At 31.3% G+C, this 23,368-nt stretch overlaps 1 protein-coding gene across 1 annotated transcript in view; it reads right to left on the reverse strand.

Moving 5' to 3' along the window:
* Nucleotides 1–4,496: 4,496 nt before the first annotated feature.
* LOC140443607 (lysosomal acid glucosylceramidase-like) overlaps nucleotides 4,497–23,368 on the reverse strand; it is a 56,933-nt gene continuing 38,061 nt past the window's right edge. Inside the window, exons 7-9 of the mRNA XM_072534958.1 lie at nucleotides 18,283–18,347; nucleotides 17,410–17,684; nucleotides 4,497–4,680 (exon numbers count right to left, since the gene is read on the reverse strand). Of these exons, the coding sequence (XP_072391059.1) occupies nucleotides 4,581–4,680; nucleotides 17,410–17,684; nucleotides 18,283–18,347 (440 nt within the window). The 3' untranslated portion in view covers nucleotides 4,497–4,580. The remainder of the gene's footprint in view (nucleotides 4,681–17,409; nucleotides 17,685–18,282; nucleotides 18,348–23,368) is intronic.

The following is a 23,368-nucleotide window of genomic DNA, read 5'->3' on the forward strand; positions in this document are numbered from 1 at the left end:
TAGTACTCCTTTTTTGTCTTTTATGTGTCCCTGCTGTCTATTTCGCCCCATTTCAGACACTTCTCTTATTTTTTTGTGCATATTTCTCATATCATATTTTGTTTCTAGTTTTTCTATCTCTTTACATTGTTTCATCAAATAGATTTCCTTAACTGTTTCGATTTTTTCCTTATACTTCTGTAGATCTTTTCCTTGATATTTTCTTCTTTCTTCCATCTGTAATAGTATTTCTTCTGTGACCCACTGTTTTTTAGCCTCTGACTTATGTTGTATCAAACTTTCTTAAGCTGGTTTCAGTAATGTGTTTTTTATATTATACCACTTATAAATAATATAAAATTAAATTATAAAAATTATAAAATAAAGATTGATTTTCGCTAAAATTAAATGTTTGAATTGCAAGCCACGTCCTCTTTGCAGTAACTGAACCGACGACGACAACCCTCTTGAACATTGAGAATCATATCCGAAGTTATATATATTACGAGTTTCCACTTTAATTCTTTTTTTTTTAAATACTATAAAATTATAAAAGTTGCATGACAAATAACTAACAAAATATATACATTAAAATGTGAAGTAAAAAATGAAACGAATATCTGTCACTAAAAGATTCTGCTCCTAACGAAATAGTCCAGTTTTCAGAGGGTTGACCCCTAAAAATCATACCACCAAGCTGAATTTTGCCATGAATATTAATTTTGAGACCCCAAAAAAGAAGCAAAAAAGTTTACCACATTTATTCCCGGGGAACTCCTAGAACCCACCTCGTAGGGGATGAAAACGCAAAAAAATCGATTTACCAAGAATCTGTTCGCCGTAGAAAAAAATGTTTTAAATGAAAAATGTAGCTCAGGTAATTTTAAACAAATATGTTTATAATCACTTTTGGTGTAGAATGAACTGTTCTCTAAGAAACAACGCTTTAAGCGACCGTCGATTTTGAACGTCAGATACGCGCGCGAAATCAATGTTTAATAAAATTTGTATCAGCTCGATGGTAAAAATTCGATATCTAAGTGTCTTATTAACAACAATCAAGATGCGTTTTAGAAGTTAAGAGGGTAGTTTTTGTATGCAGTTTTTGTATCTTACCGAGAATAAATTCAGTTTTTATAAAGGTGTTAAATAAATAAATGTGGCGCGAATTTTGATATTTTTTATGACTCTCGTGAGATCAATAAAACTGATATTTTTCATTGACCAGTTGTAGAAAAATTTCCATTTTTAGAGGCTATTCTTTAAAACCTATGACATAAAATTTCAATTTTGAGTTCTGGCAAGAAAGATGAGGCATTTGAAATATGAATAAGAAAGGCAGCATTTAATGTTTTACATTACAAACGATCTCACGTCACGGTAAATGCATTCAAGAAGACGGTTTTGGACGCAGTTTATAGCAGAAGTTTGGTTCTTCTGAAAAACGTACTAGTGTAATTAAAAAAAAAGTTTTTAATGTTTTAGATCGTTTGTTATGTAAAAGTTTAAATCCAGCGTTTGGTAAGCGTGTTTCAGATGCCTCATATTTGTTGCCAAAATACAAAACTAAAATTTCATGCTATGGGTTTTAAAGGTTTGGCTTTATTAATCGAAACTTTTTAGTGAACAGTCAATAAAAGGCATAAATTGCTTTGATCGCATAAGATTCATAAAAAATGGCAAAAATCGCGTCATGTCTATTTATTTAACACCTTTATAAAATCTAAGTTCATTTCCGACAAAATAAAAATATTGCATATGAAAGCCAAATTATTTATCTTTAAAACGCGTCTTGATTTTTGTCGATGGGATAATTGAATCAAAAGATATCGAATTTTTACCGTGGAGCTGATACAAATTTTATTAAACATTAATTTGGCGCCCGTAACTGATACTCAAAATCGAAGAGCGCTTCAAGCGTTGTTTCTAAGATAACAGTTCATTCTATACAAAAAGTGCTAATTATCTTGCTACATTTTTTAGTTGAAACATTTTTTTCTACGGCGTACAAATTCTTGGTAAATCGATTTCTTTGCGTTTTTACCCCCTTTCGAAGGGGGTTTTAGGAAGAAGCGTGGGGGTAAAAGTTGTAAACTTTTTTGCATCTTTTTATGATCCCAAAAATTAATATTCTTGGCAAAATTCAGCTTGTTTGTATCATTTTTAGGAGTTTAGTGTCATTTTCATATCTGACGACTGGAGTAAAAGTTATCTTTTACTCCAGTCGTCAGTTTAAATTTTTGTAATAATTCTCATTTTAAAATACAATTATCATTTTTAAACATATTATTTAGTTTATACAATAATTAAATTTGCTATCAAATGATATATATTTATATTTTATTATTATTCCTCTAATGCATCGTACATACACCCCCATAAATGAAACGTACGTCGACGTGTAGGTAATTATCATTGATCCCTACTACTGTGAACGTAATTATTACGAAATGGCTATTATCTCGGTCGATGTATTTTATAAAGTTAAATTTAATAAATATATTATTTATTATCATTTTTGTGTATTTGGATTAGTATTCGTCGGGAAAAGGATTATTAAAAATATGATGAAAACAAGATTCAAAAGCTATTTTAATATATTATTTGTACAATCTGCCAAAATAATTAATTTTGTATCAATTTTATTCTATTAGGTATCACATAGCAACAGTGGCGAACGCGGTTATGATTGTTGCCTTACTTTTTTATTTAATTTTTGGTATTATTTTAAGGACTTTTTAAAAAAATAGTAAGTATTAAAATTAGTTTAGTTTTTAAAAAACAAACATACTGTTCAAAATATATTTATTTCGTTAAAATCGTATAATAGAAGTATAACTTCTTAAGTGCGTACTAAGTAGACACGCTCTTTTTTTGATTGAAGTGTTTATTCTTTGTCACCATTGAGGAGATTGATGGACTCAACATTAAACAGTTTAAACCTCATACCGACTATTACTAGTATAAACATAAATATAGAACGGTAATAAATAAATTTAAAAAAAGTCACAATAATAAAGTTAATATTGTAAAGAAGATTTAATATGTTTTAAAATACAAAACTATCGAGTGAATTTCATAAAAAATAATTAATATTTTTAATATAAAGCGCCTTTAGGGAAGCAGTGGCACAAGTGCAAATTTTACAAAAATTGAGTTATCAACACTACAATCTTACTAATACTCGTCTGTGTCTGGGTATCCAAAAGTCAGAATTGCAACTCTTTCTTTTGTCACTCATGTGACTTTGACCCATTTATGGATTCAATTGAAGGAAAAAGATCTGCTTAGTGGTTATCGTATGTCACTCAATATTGTACTGAAAGACATTGGTTTTAAATGGCTAAAAGATTATTCTAGCCGATGACTGATGGAACAATCTCATATTGCTGTGAAGAGAGCAGAATCTTTGACATAATATAAAAATATAAAAAAAAAGAACTCTACAAGTTTGTTTTTATAAATGAAACTTGATCTACAGATCTATATGTCGCTTATGGCAAGATGAGAATAAAATATGTGTAAAATCTATTAAAACATTTTTTTAGATATATTATTCTTCATGCTGGTAATAAAAATGGCTATATTAAGGGCGCACAGGCTATATTTTCCTCTAAATCGGCTATAATGGACTACCATGAAGAAATGAATCAAGCAAATATTTGATCGCGGTTTGAAAATCAACTATTAAAAAAGTTATCTGAACCATCCCTAATAGTTATATTAGATAACGCTCCATATGATAGCATATTCTTAGAGAAAGTGCCAAAGATGCCTTTAAATAAGACTGAAATAAAAGATTGGGTAACTATATATAACAATAAACTGCCAACCGAATGCCAACTGAAATAGAAACTCGTGTATTTTAATTCTCGTCACTGTCTGAATCTGAGCTGTCACCAGGATTTATTATAATTGGTTGAATGTCAACATTCACCATACTCTTGTCTCGGATATACCATTTTTTGATAATTTCATTAGTAAGTATGTCTGACACATTTCTCCCAAATATTTGCATTACATTATTCCAGTGCCTTATTCCACATATTTAAAACAGCAGTATAATAATGCCCATGCCCATGTGTACCAATATACTTGTTGTAATACGACTTGCAATTTGCCCAAATTAATTCTATTGCGTTAAATTCATAGTTATCAGAAGGCAGTCTCAACACCTCATGACCATGTTCTCGGAGCAACTCGTCAATTACATATATATTTTATTTTCTGTTGTTTTTGGCTATCTGTAGCAATTCAGCTTTAGAAAAATGTGGGTCATATTTAATATTATTTGTTGTCAACTAACTAATAACTTCATCTTTTCTTGAAGTAGTTGAAGGTTGTTTATTTGAAGTATTATCCATTACAACCAATGATGGCTCTTCTAAATTAGGTATTCTTATCCACTTATTAAAAAATTTTCGAAAGTTTTCTACCACTTCGTCATTTTATTTTTTAATTTGCACCTCAGGCAGAAATTACAGTCAGTTTATGTAAAACAAATAAAAAAACGAATATTTTAGCTAAAAAGAGTATATTTGAATTCAACAATCAAAACAAAAGTAAAACATAAAGAAAGACATTTATAATTCACTGTATTTTTACCAATATAGGACAGTTGTAATGGAACGTGGACTTAAATCTAAATTAATGTTGTTCTTCTTGCAGTCAATAATCTTTCTCTCGACTTGTTTTTCACTCCTAAAACAAAAAAAAATTGTTTAAAGTTATAATTGTTAGGTTTTCTCTAATTCTCTAAGATTGATTAAAAAGTAGGATTGCTAATTCAAGTTTTCTTTTTTTATATATTATATTTCAAGTATATTTCATGTCTAGGTGAAACATCTTGCGTATAATATAGGTTGTACGCTGAAGAAATGTGTCACAGTTCTCGTAGACACTTTGTCACAGAACCAGCAACCTCATGTAGAGTCGTGCGTTGCCATGTTTTTAATTCCACTGGTATCTTTAACATCTTAACATTGAAGATCGAATAATGTTATGTAAATTTAAACTAATTACATTTAAGGTGTTTTTACCCAAATGTTTAGTGGCTCAAAACATCTACACCTAGAAACACTGATGATGGAATGCAGATTCCGAAAACGTTTTGTGATATAGACCGCTTGGATATTTTAATTATATACCTTTTATAAAGGATTTTAAATATTTTTTTTATATTCTATACTATTTTATGATTATTTTTTAAATTAAATTTAAACCTTATATTAACAAATATTCTCTCCATTTATTTTTATTTAAGTTATATTAAGTATAACCTCAAAAAAATATATGATATTTTTATTCATGAAGCTTCTTCAGTCTTAGCTAACATAAATCTGTTTGAAAATTTAAAATAAGAAATTTTTGTGAACGTTAATTTCAAGTGACGCATAAATATTAAGTATTAATAAAACTTGTAACGGATATGCCCTTGATTTATAAAGCACAAAAAGTTATTCTATAAAATCACCTCTCTGCTTTTCAGAAAATGTGGAGAAGTAATAAATCATCTTGCTTTTAAATATAAAAGCTTTTTCGTCAACTGGCATTTTAAAATTTTAAAGCTATATTACAATATTTTCATTTTGCGTAATTCTTTGGCCATTATGAGTTGCTAAATTTTAACTAGAATTTAAAAGCATCAAACATACACATAGATACAAATACTAAAAGCTTAAAAACATTGTTTGAAGCAGTTGACACTACACTACTATAAAATCGATTATGTTCTTTTATTTACGTGTACGATAACGCTTTCGATGTCGGTATTATCCAGGAAAAAAGGTTGAACATTTCATTACATTTAAAATTTATAAATGTTTAAAATTTTTTTGATAGTGCCACAAGCTATTCGATAGTTTTAAAATTTGCTTTATTCTAGTTTTAAGATTAAATATATCATTTTAATCAGATTTGCCGTATCATTTAATAAATATGAAAAATCAAATCTTTTATAATCTAAAATACGTAAATGTATTCAACCGTTACTTAATGGAAATTCATTTGTTCTAACAATAAAATACTTTGTTTGTTTTCAAAACTTCCACAGACTTTATGACAATTTATTGTCGCTGCAGCTGTTTCGGTAGAGTGCCTTCTTCAAGTGATTTCTGGTATGCGCTTACACTTTATAGTCTTCAACTGAACAAGTTAAGGATGGGAGAACTGTTTGTCTTAAATTGGATATTTAGATTTATGTCTAATCACATCAAAGAGTGTCAATACATATCAGAAAGAATAGTAACGGTAAAGATAAGAATGGACAAGGAAGACCTGAACATCACCGGAGTATACGGCCCAGAAAATAACAAGCCTCAAACAACAAGGGAAGCGTTTTATGACCAATTACAACAGCAGTAGATCAAGTAGGTCAGAGGGAAGATGATAATATTGGGGGATTTTAACGCTCGAATAGGCAATCAAGTAATACCCGGCATTATACAAAAATATAACGAGAATGTTAAAAAAGAAAATGGTGAACTGATGATCAACTTCTGCACGAATAACGAACTAAGAACAAACAACACATGTTTTGGCAACAAATGAGACGAAAGGCAGAATTTACAAAACAGTCATCAGACCAATATTGACATACGCGGCAGAAACAAGACCTGACACAGAGAGGACAAAAAGAATGTTAGAAACAGCAGAGACGAAAACACTTCGAAAAATGGATGGTAAGACACTACGGTACAGAGCTAGAAGTACAGATATATGACGTAGATGCAGGGTGGAGAACATCAAGAACTGGGTTAGAAATAGAAGAGTAGAATGGAACGATCATATAAGCCGAATGACAACAAATAGAGTAGTAAAGACGGCAAAAGACGTTTCCCCAATAGGAAGAAGATCAGTAGGAAGACCACGAAAACGATGGAACGACAACTTACTGGAGGCACATTGAAAAACAAACAGAGTCATGTCTATATAAACAGAAGAAGAGGAAGAAAAAAATATGCCTGTATTTTTTAATTTAATAATTTCCATAGATTTCAATAAAGATAACTTAATTCTTTTATTTTGAATATGAAGAATTTGTACTTGGTCATTAAAACAATGATTATGGTCTAGAGGGTAAAGTGCGTACGTAGCATATGTTTTTTTTTACTAAACGCCGTTTTGTGCTCTGATGTCCATTTTTGAAAAGTTCTACCAGTTTGACGAATGTAAGTTATTAGGTAGTCGCCACATTTAAGTTTGTAAACACCTCTATGTAAGTACTTTTTCTTCTGACTATTGTTGTTCTTAATGCATTTGCGTAAGTTGTTGATTGTTCTGAAAGCTGGTGTTTCATTTTTTGTGTTTGTTAATTTTTTTTATATCTTGCTTGTATACGTTATCGAATAGAAGGTACTGGAACTCTTATGTCGAAAAGAAAAAAAGTTCGAAACAAAAAACAACTTAGGCAAATATATTAGGAAAAACAAGAGCCAAGAAAAGCACTTACTCAGTGGTGTATATAAACTTAAATGTGGCGACTGCCCAAAAACTTACATCGGCCAAACTGTTAGAACTTTTACCAAACGGATATCAGAGCACAAAACGGCTTTCAATATAAGAAAAACAGATTCTACACACACAGTTCACCTTCTAGACCATAACCATTCTTTTATTGGCCAATTTCAAATTCTTTACATCCAAAATAAAGGAGTAAGGCACCTTTATTAGAACCTATAGAAATTAAAAAATTAAAAAATACAAAAATAATTCTGAATGACCAACTTGAGACAAACAGTTCTTCCCTCTTCAACCAGTTGAAGACTAAAAAGTGTACTAAACACGCATTGTAAACGCATGACAAAAAGATCACTTGAGATCCGCCCGGACCTGCCGAAACAGCTGTAGTGATAATACATTAGAATAAATTTTATTTATTTAATATTATTAGAATAAGTTTTCGAAACAAAATTTTTAATGTTCTATTGTTGGATTATATAAAAATGTATTATATTTGATTGTTATATTATTTTTTACATTTATAATATATGTATTTATAGAACAGCTTTCAAGAACATTTTAAAGTGTGTATAAATATTGTGCGAAGGAAACCGTTACGATTTAAGATAAAAAAAAAAAGATATTTCTGCTTTTTACAATAGCAACAGAAACATTTTACGAGTTACAATAAAACTGAAAAACAGCCTTTATTACCTTCTTAATAATAAAAGCTGAAAAAATGAAAACCTAAACTTGTGACGTAACTCTTCGGATATAATGACATATGGTAATATTAATCATAAGTATGTAGGGTGTTTTATTACTAAATATGGTTATTTTGAACGCAGCTCCTTTGATAAAAGTGTAATAACTTGTTATAAAAACACTTGGATTCAATGTTTCCCATTATTTAGATGCAGTTTAAACTATTCTAAAGCTCCTCACGAAATCTTTATTCTGGTGAATTTTTTTAATTGGTTTTATATTTTAATTCTAATAAAATCATTAAAAATTATTGTATGGGTAGCGGATTATAATTTATTTTATGTCATACTAGTTTAGTATTGTGTTTTTATTGCTTAGTTGCCCGCTTAGTAATAGTGTACATTATGCCCGCGCGGGCATAAAGTGTACTTTTTAGCCCTCTCGGGCGTAAAGATACAAACAAAAAGAGAACATCTTTATTCAACCACATTTCAAAACATTATTTAGAATTCACATAAAACTGGGGATTCTGAAAGGATCCCGTTATATTTAGATTACATTAATCTCACAAATATCTTGCATTTTCACGGTTTTAGTTTGACACGTTTGACAGCATTTCCGTAGCGAAGCAACATAACACGGACGATAGAATGTCTACTAGTAAATATATTGTCAAAATGAAATCGAATTTTTTGATTTTTTAGAACATATTTATTTGTAGATGAAATAACGAACTAGTATGACATAAAAGTTTCTATGAACCGAGGGTAGATGTATATTCCCTCGGGCGACTTACAAACCTTTGGGCCAGAGACCCTCACCAATACCCTTAGTACATAAATAACTATAAAAGCTCTGGTGTCATAAATAGGTTTTAAGATTTTTGTACGATTCTGTATTCTGTTTGGATGATTTAAAATGGCAACGGTTCAGTATTTAATGTCGACTATGGAAAAACTTTAAACTGTCCCTAATACGCCGGAAGTTCTCTGATTTAATGACAGACTTAAAGTAATTCACGTATCTTATTAATTTTTCATATAGGTATCAATATATTTCATGTATTTATTTACTGATGTCGGTAACAAATATGACGTTCACATTTTCCTTAAATGACAGTATATGACATATATTTTTGAAAGCCCTTTTGCAGCTACTTTAACACCAGAAACAATACAGAGTTTATTTGTCACTGAGAGTTAGTATAATATTATTTTCCTAACTCAGTGGTCACGATTTTAAAACAAAGTGACATAATTGGATACATATCTAGAAACATAGTTAGTAATACATTGTCTTTCAAATAACGTATAACATGACATATATTTAAACAAATGTCAATGACGCCATATTTTTGACAGATGAAATTACAGAGATAAAAATGTTCTATTAGAATGTGCCAAACTACAAAATAAATTGAAAAAATCATGTCTAACATATCTTCGATAAAAGATGAAACGTACGAAATTATTAGGAATAATTCATACTGTTTTTACACTGTCGCCATTAAATATTGAACGGTATTGAATATTAAATATTACTTAAATTTCATACAGATTTATGCACCAACTGATAACAACGAAAAGAGTAAATTGTGTAAATAGAAATTTTAGACAACTTAAATAGAGATTACACCTCACAAAATGTATAGATATAACTGTAATCATATAAGATTTTAACACCAACATCAGCTAAGGTAAATGTGGATACACAGTAGGAAAATACCATGTTTTAAAGTACTTTACAATGATATGGCCAATATTGCTGTGTTGCGTTCCTGGGACGATTTTATTGTGAGGTACTTCATTCGACTACAAGAAATCAACTATAACTTCAGAATATTTGTCAGAGAAAGTCATAACATGTAATTTGTCTTTAAAGAGACAAATACATGCCATGATAACAGTAATATTCTCTTACTATAAGTGATTGCATAGTAAATGACGAAAAAGCAAAAAAAAGGAGTATAATAAGACACTACCTTTCCTGGATGTTTAAATCTCTAAAAACGATACTGGACATGAGACTCAGGTGCATAAAAAATCAACACACAACAACAGATATTTAAATTACATCAAATCACAATATCAATAGTAAAAAGGGAATCATTACATCCTTTCCAAAAAGCCAAAATGACTTCTTTTAACGAAAATTCGTTCTTAGAGGAAAAAAAATTGTTAACATTTGTTTTATTAAAACATGATTATCCTTTAACGTTGAGGTATAAAGAATACTAATTCATTTTCAACAATCGACCGTATAGAACAGAACAACTTAGAACGAGATTCTACAGCATACACAAGAAATAATACGAGGAAAATAACAATTCCATACAGTTGTTCGGTAGAATTCAAATCGATCGGACGTGTGTAAATTATCGGCGTTAATAGTATCGATAACAAAACTTTTTTCCTATTTGTTTTTGCGATAAACAATTAATTTTTGGTGAAACTATAGGTGTTTTTTCATAAAGATGAGTGAATTAAATGGGGGCAGCAAGCCCCCAGACCCTCCCCCTTATGATAAAGATGAAATTCAGGTTGGTATGATGGAATTTACAAATATGGAAACAATTTCACAAAAACAAGAGAACCAGAATGTAAGTACAAATTTAATGTCTAATTCTTTGGGAAAAAACGATAATGTTTCTAACGTTAATGAGAAGGTAAATAATAGACAGGTTTATTTATATACAAATAAAGATACCGGACCATATCATGTTTACGTAGAAAATTGCTCGGAATCTTACACCGGTAAGTTAAATGCTTTAAGAGTTGGTGACATTATTCTTTCTGCGTTTCCTGAATTGGACTCAAAAATTACAAATATTGATTCTATAGGTCGTAATAGGATTAGGATTAAATTAACAGACTACAAAAATGCAAATTATTTAATAAATCAAAAAAATTCATCAGTATTTGTTACAAATAACTTAGAATTGTATATACCTAAATTCATTCTATTCCGACAAGGGATAATTCGAGATATTGATACAGAATTTTCTGAAGAATATGTAAAATCAAAAATTAAACAATATGATAGTCATTGTAACTTTGAAATTGTAAACGTTCGGCGAATTAAACGCAAACAGGAAGTAATTGAAAATGATTCAAAAAAAATAATTTACGTTCCCACAAAATCGTGTATTGTTTCCTTTAAATCTCAGATATTGCCGCGTTATATTTCAATAAATAAAGTTATTAAAGAGGTTGAACACTATACACAAAAAGTTTTAATATGTTTTAATTGCCTCAGATATGGGCATTTGGGCAGTCAGTGTAAAGGTCGCCCAAGATGTGGTAAATGCCAAGAGTCACATAATACAAAAGATTGCCAAATAAATGACTATATCCCAAAATGTTTCAGTTGCCAAGGAAATCACTATACAACAAATTTATCAGTGTGTCCAGAGTTTAAGAGACAAAAATTAATTAAGGAAGCTATGAGTTTTTCCAACATAAACTTTTTTGATGCTAATAAACAGGTTCCCAAAACTTCCTATGCAGATATTTTAAATAAAAGCAATACGAGCCATCCATTTGACTTACTTGTTCAACCCACTTCTTCTACCTATTTACAATCTAGTTCTTCCTCTACTTCTGTTCAGAATATTCCAAAAGTCAACTCCTCTAGAAAACAATTTGCTTCCCATTTGCTTTATAACAGTAGCTCAAACGAATTAAAAGATAAATCTAATAAAAGGCCAAGACCAAATACTCCTGATCCATCTGAACAGATCAGAAAAGAGATTATTTCTCATGTTAATGTTCCCAGTACTTCGGGAGGAATATTAAGTAGCCCTCAATACAAAAAAACAATTATCACAGATCGACAGTCAGAGGTCCTAGATCCTAGTATAATTAATGTAATTTTAGAATTGGTTATGAAAATTGTTAATTCTCTACAACAAACAAATAATTTAAATGTTTCTAAATCAGAAATCATCCAACTAATTAGTAAACATGTAAATCCAGATATGTTATCAAATTCACAGACCTAAACTCAAAATTAAACGTTTTGCAATGGAACTGTCGTTCGGCAGTCTCAAATAAAGTAAATTTAGAATTTTTACTCCATCAAAATCAAATTCATATTGCCTTATTATCGGAGACATGGTTTAAGCCTGGTTTGTATTATAACTTTAAAAACTTTAATTGCTTTAGAACAGATCGTATAGATGGATATGGTGGGTCAGCTATTTTATTGAAAACAAATATTAAATGTCAAGAAATTAGATTTAACATAAATATTCCTATTACATACACATGTATTTCCTTTAAACTACCATCAACAAATAAAACCATTCATCTTGTATCCCTATATAATGAACCGAAAAACAAAACAACAACACAGCAATGGCTATCCTTTTTTAAAATTATACCAAAACCCTTTATTTTGGGAGGTGACTTTAATGCGCACAATGTCGCATGGGGCTGTGAAGTTGATGACACATCTGGAAAATCATTATTGGATGCTATCGAGCAGTGTAACCTTGTATTTTTAAATGACGGTTCACCCACTCTTGTTCCTTTAACCACACATTCACGAGCATCTGCAATAGACCTCACAATATGTACTCAAGATATTATAGCGCTACTGAATTGGAATGTTTTACAAGATCCCCATGGATCAAACCACCTACCCATTATCTTTTCAATTTATCACCCAAAGGGAAAAGAAACCAAGAGACTACACAAAATCTGGAATTTCAACAAAGCAGATTGGAATTTGTATTCATCACTCTTTACATCTCTAAACCAACCCAGGACGTATGGTGATCTAATTGAAAACTTCTACTTCTCAGCGAATACAGCAATACCACAATACACGAATATTACCAACAAACATCACATTCCAAAACCTTGGTGGGACAAATCGTGCCAGGAAACAGCCCGACGCAGAAAATTAACTTATATTAAATATAAGCAAAATCCCACAATAAGTAACCTAATAGAATACAAAAAGATGGACGCATTAGCGAAGAAAACCTTTAAGGAGAAGAAAAAGAAAAACTGGAGGGAGTATTGTGAAAGTTTGAATCAAAATACTCCCATTAAGGAGGTATGGAGGAAAGTAAATTGCTTCAAAAATCGCAAACAATCCAATAAATTACCTATTGACCCGGACGAACCATGGATAACAGAGTTTTACCAAAAAATTTCTCCAGATTGGGTTCCGAATGATATTACCAACTCCATAGCCACTGTTTCTAGAGATAACCTTTGCTTAGATCGTCCGTTCTATCTATGGGAACTAAGAAGGGTCCTCAAACAAAATAACAATACTGCTCCTGGTAAAGACAATATATCTTATTCTATGATTTCTAACTTGACAAACGAACATAAAATCCATCTACTTCATATTCTAAATAATATTTGGCAGAAACAAGCACCAATTCCAGAAAGCTGGAAGGAGTATATTGTAATACCTATAAGAAAACCTGGCAAACGTGATGACGATCACAATTCATATCGCCCAATATCTCTAGCTTCTTGTCTTCTTAAAACCCTGGAAAGACTAATTAAAAATAGACTAGAGCATTGGTTAGAATTTAATGACATTCTCCCACACTCCCAATTTGGTTTTCGCAAGTTTAAATCCACGCAAGATGCCATAACTTCTCTCGTAACAACAGTTCAAGTCAATTTCACGGAAAACTCATCTACTGCAGCTGCATTTCTGGACGTATCATCTGCTTTTGATAATATAAATTTGGATATCCTTGAACAAAAGTTATTGTCAGTCGGGATACCTATAGGTATAACATCCTTTTTGAAAACTTTGTACTCAGAGAGATTGATTTACTTAAAAATCAATGAGAAATTTTTTTCTCCTCGACTGTCCAATATAGGCCTGCCGCAAGGAAGTATTTTAAGTCCACTTTTATATATTTTATATAATATAGATTTAGAAGTCATTGTTCCTATTAACACAAAAATACTACAATTTGCAGATGATGTGGTACTCTATTCATCAGACAAATCAATCGATGTTTCTAAAAAAAATTTAACAACAGCTATTTCAACAATACATGCATATTATGAATCAAATGGATTAACATTATCAGAATCCAAAACAGAAATCTGCTTCTTTTCCAGAAAACATAGAATTCCAGAAGGGTATATAAGTTGTGGTCAATTCAAATTTCCAATTAAAAACTGTATCAAATACCTGGGAACCTATTTAGACAGAAAACTTTTGTGGAAAGATCATATTCAACATATCATTAAAAAAACCGAAAAAGCTATGAATATCCTAAGAGCTTTCTGTAAAACAAACTGGGGTGCAGATCCCAACATTACTTTAATGTTTTATCGATCTATGATACGTCCAGTTTTCGATTATAGCTGTCACTTGTATGGAAACGCATCGAACACCCATTTAACAAAAATTGAGGTACAGAAAAATAAGTGCCTACGCTTGTGCCTTGGGTATCTGAAATCTACACCAATTAATGTAATGGAAATTGAAGCTGTTGAACCGCCATTGAATTTACGGAGGCAGTATCTTACCGACAAATATATAGCTCGTACCATTAGCAGAGACCAAGTATTTCTTAAAGATATACACAATCTGGCTGTTTTAGATTTGACTAAAAGGTATTGGTTTAAGAAAAAATCTCCACTCGTGGCGGTAAGCTATAGAAATCTCTCTAAATTCAAAGAGGTGCTTTACAAGGGTCATCTTCCACCAGTTTATACTGAAAAGCCTCATGTACTGTTCTCAATAAAAGTCAAGACAGAATTTCTCAATGATGTCCAAGGCCCCATGTTTAACGCAGAAATTCAGAAGAAATGGCCTAATTATTATTATATATTTACTGATGGTTCAAAAAAAGGAAATAACACTGCTTGCGCAGTATACCAACAGAATTCTGGACTACAGCATAAATATAAGTTACCTGATGAAGCCACCATCTACACATCCGAAATGCTGGGTTTAAAGTTTGCTCTTTCTCACGCTTTGACAAATGAAATGAAGCACTGTGTAATATTTACAGACAGTAAAAGTGCAGTGGAAAGATTATGTGTAACAAATAAATCCAAGCAATTGACTCATCTTGATACAGAGATTTTAAAATTGTACTACGAGGTTTCAAAGCTCGGAGGAGAAGTTGTTATCGCATGGATCAAAGGCCATTCTGGGATAATGGGTAATATAATAGCAGATGCTCTGGCAAAAGAAGCATTATCAAGCGGAGAAACCATAGACAACAATATTTTACCGGTGTCAGATATAGATGTATATAATAAACATCAGCTCAAATTAAAATGGCAAGCCAATTATACGGAATCAGAAAGTCAGTCATCCTTTAAATATTGGCAACCCACACTTCTTAAAAAAAGGTGGTTTCATTCAGAGTCCAACAGAAGTTTTATTAAAACTATTAATAGGCTAAGGTCAAATCATGCTCTAACACCTTCAAGAATGTACAAAATGAATTTAGTAGACACTCCAAACTGTACTTGTGGTAAATATGGAGATTTAACACATATCCTATTAGAATGTGTAAACCAACAAGGAAATATTACGTGTTTATATGAAAACTTACGAAAATTAAATGTCTGTTTCCCATTTCACATAAATGAATTAATTTTCTCTGGAAACGTAGAAATCTATAATTGTATTTATCAGTTAATAAGGAATTGTAAATATAAACTTTAAACAATATAATTTACTAACCATAGAATTAAGATGAAACTTGTAAGCAATTTGCGAACATACCAATCATGTAATAAACCTTTTAATATGAAAAAAATAAAAAAAAATAAAAATAAAAAAAAAAATAAAAAAAAAAAAAAATTATATATATATAAAAAAAAAACAAAAAAAAAATGTAAAACAAAATTATTACAAAAGATGACCAAAAAAAAATAAAAAATATATATACATATTACATTCAATATCAAAAAGTAATATAACGAAATAAAAAAAAAAAAAAATAGATAAAAATAAAAAAAAAAAAAAAAAAAAAAAATAAAAATAAAAAGAAAAATTAAAACTTACATTTAGTACTAACTCGAACTCTGATTGTTGTTCTGTGAATACAAATTACAAAATAGTCTGGTCAATTGGCTATGCCAAGGCCATAAAAAAAAAAAAAAAAAAAAAAAAAAACAATTCCATACATAAAATGATTATCAGAAAAATATTTAACACGATAGAAAATAAATAACAACATTCAAAACAACAAACACAGTAAGATTTATTTTATCTAAAACTAAACGCAACCGTGAACAAGAAAGAACAAAGGTTTGTATTTATAAAATACCTTGTGAATGTGATTACTTTTATTTAGGTGAAACATCAAGGCCATTAAATGTTAGAATAAGTGAACATTAATCTTGTATTGTTTAGAGAATTTGATAGATCTCAAATATGTAAACACGCATGGGAAAATAAACATAGGCTTCAATAGAGTGATTCAAGTATAGTCCTAAAAGAAACAGATGGTAAAAAGAAAACAATCAAAGAAACGGCTCTAATTATGCTAAATGAGACCAATTGTGTCGCAAATTCTTCAGCACAATGTAGTAGGATCTGGTTACCCATATTAAAAGAGGAAGTTAATAAAAAGAAAATACAACTATTAATAAGTCAGTACCATATCGAGGATACGTAATTTGTTTTTTAAATAAAAAATATATAAAATCAGAATTTGGTGTTTATTGAGAGTAAACTAAATGTAAGATAAAATACTTACCATATCGGGATAATATATTATGAGGTATTTTTTCTGGTTTTTTCCTTATCATTTACTATGGAATCACTAACAGGAGAATTTGACTGTCATCATGGCATGTGGTTGTCTTTTTAAAGACGAATTACATGCTATGATTTTTTCCTACGCATATTCTGAAGTTTTCATGTAATCGAATGAACTGTGTTACCATAAAGTGGTTCCAGGAATGCAACTCAACGATATTAGCCATATCATTTTATTTAAAATCATCTATTTTAAACTGTATAATAATATATCTCTGACTTGTCAATTTAAATTAGTCAGATGAAATTAAATTATTAGAAGATTTTTTCACCAAGTAACCAAAAACAAAATTTGTTTAATTTATAATTTTTTGTGTTTTGAGAACGATATTCGAAGTGGAAATAAACTTATTTTAACCTTTAATTGTGGCTTATTTCCATTAAAATAGTAACTACTTTAAAAATTCTGCAAGAAAATAGCTTCATACCAATATTAAAAATATAAATATAAAATTCTGTGCAGTTACGCACTCATGTTTGTCATCAACAGAGCTATTTATTTGCTTATAAAAATCATACCTGTTTAAAATGATCACTACAATTCCTCCATCGGGACGTTCAAAGGCAACTTGAGTGACCAATTCATTTTCATTACATTGGGATGAGTAAATTCTTATGGAACCTGGTGGTACAAATTTGGAAAAGTGTCCAATTGCATAATAAAGTGGTTGTTTGTAAAATTCGGTGCCGTTATTTAAAATTGGTGCATCTCTTGGAGCAGCGACATTAGGACCGCCTTGAGTATCTAGGACCATATTCCAATCGACCCATGCTGTTACCCAGTGGTTCATGTTCTGTATAAAAGTAATCGGTAAATATAAGTAATTAATATAATTTAAATGAAATTTATAACTTAAAATTAACTGTATGCCATCTGTTTGATTGCCATTTAATCCGATTCTAAATGTTTAACAAAATTTTAAATAGAACACATAACTCGATCTCGATGAAAATTATAGGAAAATTAAAAAGATTAGTAACAGTAACAGTACTAGGAAAGCTGCAAAATTTCAATTTAGCATTTAAACGAAATATTGGTATAATGTATAAAAGTTAAAACAATATTGTCATGAAATGGGGTGTTCAGCAAATGTGAAATATCGAAATTGATAATTATCAAAAGAATTTATTTATACTTGAACGCGTAAAGTATGTAATAGTGAAGAGGAAGAAGTCCTCAAGACACTCAGACCAATAATATAATTTCTGAAGTATATGTTATTACTCCAAGCAGATGCAAAGGAGCAAATAGCGTGGCAGTGAAGCCGCATGATGGCGTTAGAGAGCACCATGACATTTTCCGTTACGGAGTCAGTGTTACCGGTAGCGAATTTGAGCATTTTGTTTTGTCATTAATTATTATTTAATATGTAAAGAATTTTTTGTACTGACCTGAATAATATCGTAAGCATATGTCTCAGCGTTGGACCAGTCACCCAAAAAGATTCCAAGAGCACCTAAAATTTGATCAATATCAGAAATGCTTTAGAAAATTTAGACTTATAATAATATTATAATATTTTTAAATGTAAAGAATTTGTTTCACTAATATATCGTGTTTATGAGTGTTTTTAATCATAAAAGGTATGGGTAGGAATATAGGTATCATAAGTAAGAACTGGGAGTTATCTAATTATTTATGTCAGTTAAAATTTATTGTTATTGTGTATCAAAATAAATAATAAAAAAATTGTTTTTAATATGTAGGTACATATTATTTAGCTACTACATTTTCTAAGCGAACGAGAGAACGAGCGAACTAATTCTACTATAATTAATATAAAACTAAAATTTTGCAAGTACTAATAAATCAGAGGATAAGGTTAGCTGATGAACAACAGGATTTTCGTAGTAGAAGATCGTGTACAGATTCAATATTATTTATGAAGCAAATTTCTGACCCAGCATTTCTGTGTCCAATTGACCTAGAGAAAGCGTGCCACAGAGTGAGTCTCAAAGATGTAATTTATCTTCCGTATAATAGAGAAGTTCTCTTTTATACGGAAGTGAAAAGCGTTAACAAAGAAAGAGAGTACAGAATGAAAAAACAAAGAAATAAAAATACTCTGTTACGCAGACGACGCAATATTAATAGCCCAAGATAAAGATAGTCTGCAAAGACTGGTCCACAGATTTAACATAATAGCAAAAGAAATGAATATAACAATCTCGTCTCAGAAAACTAAAACAATAGTAGTCAGAAAAGAACCAACCAAATGTAAAATAAAAATTGATGTCATCAGTATTGAACATGTAATGGAAATAGACTACCTAGGAATTGCATTGTCCAGCTATGGAGACCCGGACAAATAAGTGAGAGATCAAGTACAAAAATTAAATAGATTGGCAGGATGCCTTCTATATATCTAATTAGCCTTCTTCGGTCCATCTTTGGACATAGGCTTCCCCAATCATTTTCCATTTTTCTCTGTCTGTCGCTGTAGTCATCCACCTAGAGCCCACTTGCTTCTTGATATCATCTGCCCATCTCATTTGGGGCCTTCCTCTGCTTCGTTTATATTCCCACGGTCTCCAACTTATGAGAATTTTGTTCCATCGGTCTTCTTTTTGTCTTATATTGTGTCCGGAAAATCTCCATTTCAATTTTGCAACTTCTTGTCTAACATCCTCCACTTTTGTTTTCTCTCTTATCCACTCGTTTCTCTTTTTATACATTAGTCTTATGTGTACCATTTGTCTTTCCATTTTTCTTTGGATTTTTATGATTTTGTCCATGTTTGCTTTTGTAAATGTCTACGTTTGGGAACCATAAGTGAGAACGGGGAGTATGCATTGATTGTATACTTTGGTCTTTAAATGCTGTGGATATCTTTTGTTTTTAAGAATGTACCCTAGTTTGCCAAATGCCGCCCATACCAGCATAACTCGTCTTTTTATCTTTGCTGTTTGGTTTTCTTTGTTAAGTTTTATAGTTTGCCCAGATCCTGAACTTGTTCTATTTCATCTTGTCCGCTCCTCATTGTGATTCATCGGTATTTGTTATGATTTTGGTCTTGCTTTAATTCATATTAAGGCCTATCTTTCTAGCTTCTACGTCCAGTTCTTTCATCATTTCAAATAATTCTTCTTTTTTATCGTTTCTTAATGCGATGTCATCAGAGTACCTTAGATGGTTCAAGAGCTGAACCTTGCCTTGCTGATGCCTTAATAACACTATATGGCGAAACAGACACATTAACACTAAGATGAATTTAAGAATTTATAAATCCAGTATAAGACTAATAATAACATATACCTCAGAAACAAGACCCCACACAGCCACAACGCAAAGGCTACTGGAAACGGCAGAGATGAGAGTATTGAGACGAATTACAGGAAATACTCTAAGAGATCGAAAGAGAAGTGAAGACATTAGAAAAAAAATGTAACGTACAATGTATAATTAAATGGACAGAAAATAGAAAAAAAGAATGGAATAATTACATAAGCAGAATGGAGGAGACCCGTGATCAAAATAATAAAAGATAAGTCACCAATCGGCAAAAGAAGTATCGGAAGACCGCGCAAAAGATGAAGTGGCAACCTTCCATAGAGATATTAATTCACAAATGAACAAGCAGAATTGCTTATAAAGAGGAAGAAGAAAAAAAAGAAGAAATGTTCTAAGAATAAACCAGAATTCATTTAGTCGGGAATATTCTCGTAACTGCAAAGAACTTATAGATTATTTTGACTGTTCCCAGATTATGTGTCTTGTCTTTTTCAACACTTCAGTAGTTATCTCTAACACAGCCTTACCAAATGAAATACCGATCAATAAATAAATAAATCCACCTGGCACGAAATATCCCGGTTTAGATTAGTTCGAGGAGAATAGTAACAATATAATTCTTTAACTTTAATGTAATATAAGATTCAAGAGATTAAAAATATGATTTGAATAGTAGTTTAAAATTCTGTTATTATGTGTTAGTTTTCTGTACAGTTTGATTTACTATCTAGTATCATCCTAGTAGAAAGTAGAAAATAAATTTAGGTGAATATAAAGCCGCATTATTTGTGACAAACACATCTGGAATATAACAACTTTTGACAATAAAACAGTTAATTAGAGCGAATGAATTAAATTTATCATTAAATTTGTTATTTAGTATGTTAAATTCTGCTGGATTTTTTTTTGTTAACGCTGTAAAATCATCTCTAGACGTGTGCTGGATTCAGGATAAAAAGATACATCAGAGTTTATTTCTTTCCTTGAAAGTTGTATCCTCAGATGCATCCATGATGCTAAACTAAAACCAGCCTTAGCCAACAACGCGCAGCTAGTCTTGTTTAGACTGTCCTAACACAGATGTGCAGCTTCCTTCTTTTCTTTTTTTTTTCTTTCAGTGTTTGTCTTCTGTCGTTTCTTTTCTAGGATCTCTTTCCTTTTTATTATTCTAGTCATTGCCTTCAGGATTTTTTCTATTTATTTTTTTTCTCTTCCCGTCACTTCCATTATGTTATTTGCCCTAACTTCACCCACTCTTTCGTACAGCTTTGCTCCCTCGTTCGCGAACCTTTTGCAATCGAACACACAGTGTTCGTCGTGTCCTTAATCCCGCAGTAAACGCAGTTGCTGTCTTGTTACTTCGCTTTTCTTACCACGTAGGCTATAAAAGAACCATACTCCGTATGGAACTGTATGAAGAGGTAGTTAGTCTTCCCATAATCATGTCCTAACTAGTATTTTGAGTCCGGTGTGAGTGTTCTTGTCCATTTAGCAATAATATGTTTAGTTTTCCACTCTTCTTAACATTTCGCGTTCGTCACCTCTCTCTTATCTGCTTTTTCGTTTTTACTAATGCGGTACGTGATTTCTCTTTCTTTCATTAGTAAGTGAATTGGTGGCACCCCTGTTAACACTTTTAAGGCAACTGTCGAAGTCGTTTTAGATGCACAGATGATCCTCAGCATGACTTTGCTCTGAGCTTTTCCCAGAATACTTTTCTATTTTTGTTTTCACATAACCTGTTGCCATACTGGTGATACGTATAGTTTGGTGGCGTAAACTACTTCCATGAGAATTCTCCTTTAAACCGGATTTCCTATGTTTGGCATGATCTTTGTTAGCGCTTCTGTCCTTTAATTGGCTTTTTTGCAGCATATATTACATGTTTACCGAAGCTCTGTTTGGTGTTCAGTGTGACTCCCAAAATATTTGACGTCTTTGATAGGTAGGTTACTTTTTTTTGACAAAATAAATGAGATATGCTCTCTTGCTCTGAACCATTAAAGATTATATCCTTCATCTTCTGTATGGTTAGCGTTATTTCTCTCTCTTCTAGCCACATCCTAACTAGTTTAATGGCTGTGTTTGCCCTATTCATTATGGGACCATTCTGCAAGTGTTCCACTGGCATGACCAGTTTGTCTGCGTAAGCAATTGCCTGCATTCCTTTTCTCCAGTATGTCATTACAGAGTACAGAACAGAGCAGCGGTCCTAGGATTGTGCCCTATGGCACTCCCGCGGATGTCTTCATTGTGTTATCTTTAAATATAGCTCTGAGCTTTCCTCAGAATTCTTCTGTATTTTTGTTTACGCATTACCTGCTGCTATACTGATGCTGCGTATGGTATTGTGGAGTAGACTACTTCCATGAGTATTTTTTTTTACCCGAACCACCTATGTTTGGCATGATCTTTGTTAGCGCTTATGTTCCTTGATCAGTTTTTTTCGCAGCATATATTACGTGTTCACCGAAACTCTCTTTTGTGTCGAGTATGACCCCCAAATATTTGACTGTCTTAGCATTTAAGATACTTTGTCTAGCTAAAGTGAAGGAGATATGCTCTTTCGCTCTTGGGCCATTAAAGATTATGGCCTTCGTTTTTTGGTTAGCGTTATTTCTCTCTCCTCTACCCACATCCTAGTTCAAGGCCTGTACTTGCACCATCCATTATGGAGTCATGTTTGAAGGATTACACCGGCATGACCAGGTCGTCTGCGTAATGAGTATGCCGTTATAAAGTACAGTCCAGAGTAGCGGTACTAAGACCGAGCCCTGTGGCACTTCCACAGATATCTTCATTGTATCATCTTTAACTATATTAATCCTCATGTTTGTGATATAATCCCTCATAGTGTATTTAGCAGGCATATGGGTCTGAAAGCATCTGGTTCTTCCGTTTCTTTCCCAGGTGTTTATGGATGAGGATAAGGTTAGTCGCTGTCCATACCGTATGGGCAATAAAAAAATATAGCATAAGATTGTAAAATAATAAGGGTGGTCCCATTTAAAAACTCACATAATATCCGTATATCTCAGAAACTGTATGTTTGGCTGGTCCTTTTCATATAAATAACCGATATTTTGGTACTATATCATAAGGGGTGTCACAAGAGATATCTTTATATTTCCACACACACGTACTCATACAGACACATACATATACATATATGTATATATGTTGCCAATAAATCAAAGTACCATTATTATCATTAAAAATTAAAAAAAAAAGTAAATACTGCATATG

The sequence above is a fragment of the Diabrotica undecimpunctata genome, chromosome 6 (genome assembly GCF_040954645.1).
Source record: "Diabrotica undecimpunctata isolate CICGRU chromosome 6, icDiaUnde3, whole genome shotgun sequence".
Lineage (NCBI taxonomy): Eukaryota > Metazoa > Arthropoda > Insecta > Coleoptera > Chrysomelidae > Diabrotica > Diabrotica undecimpunctata.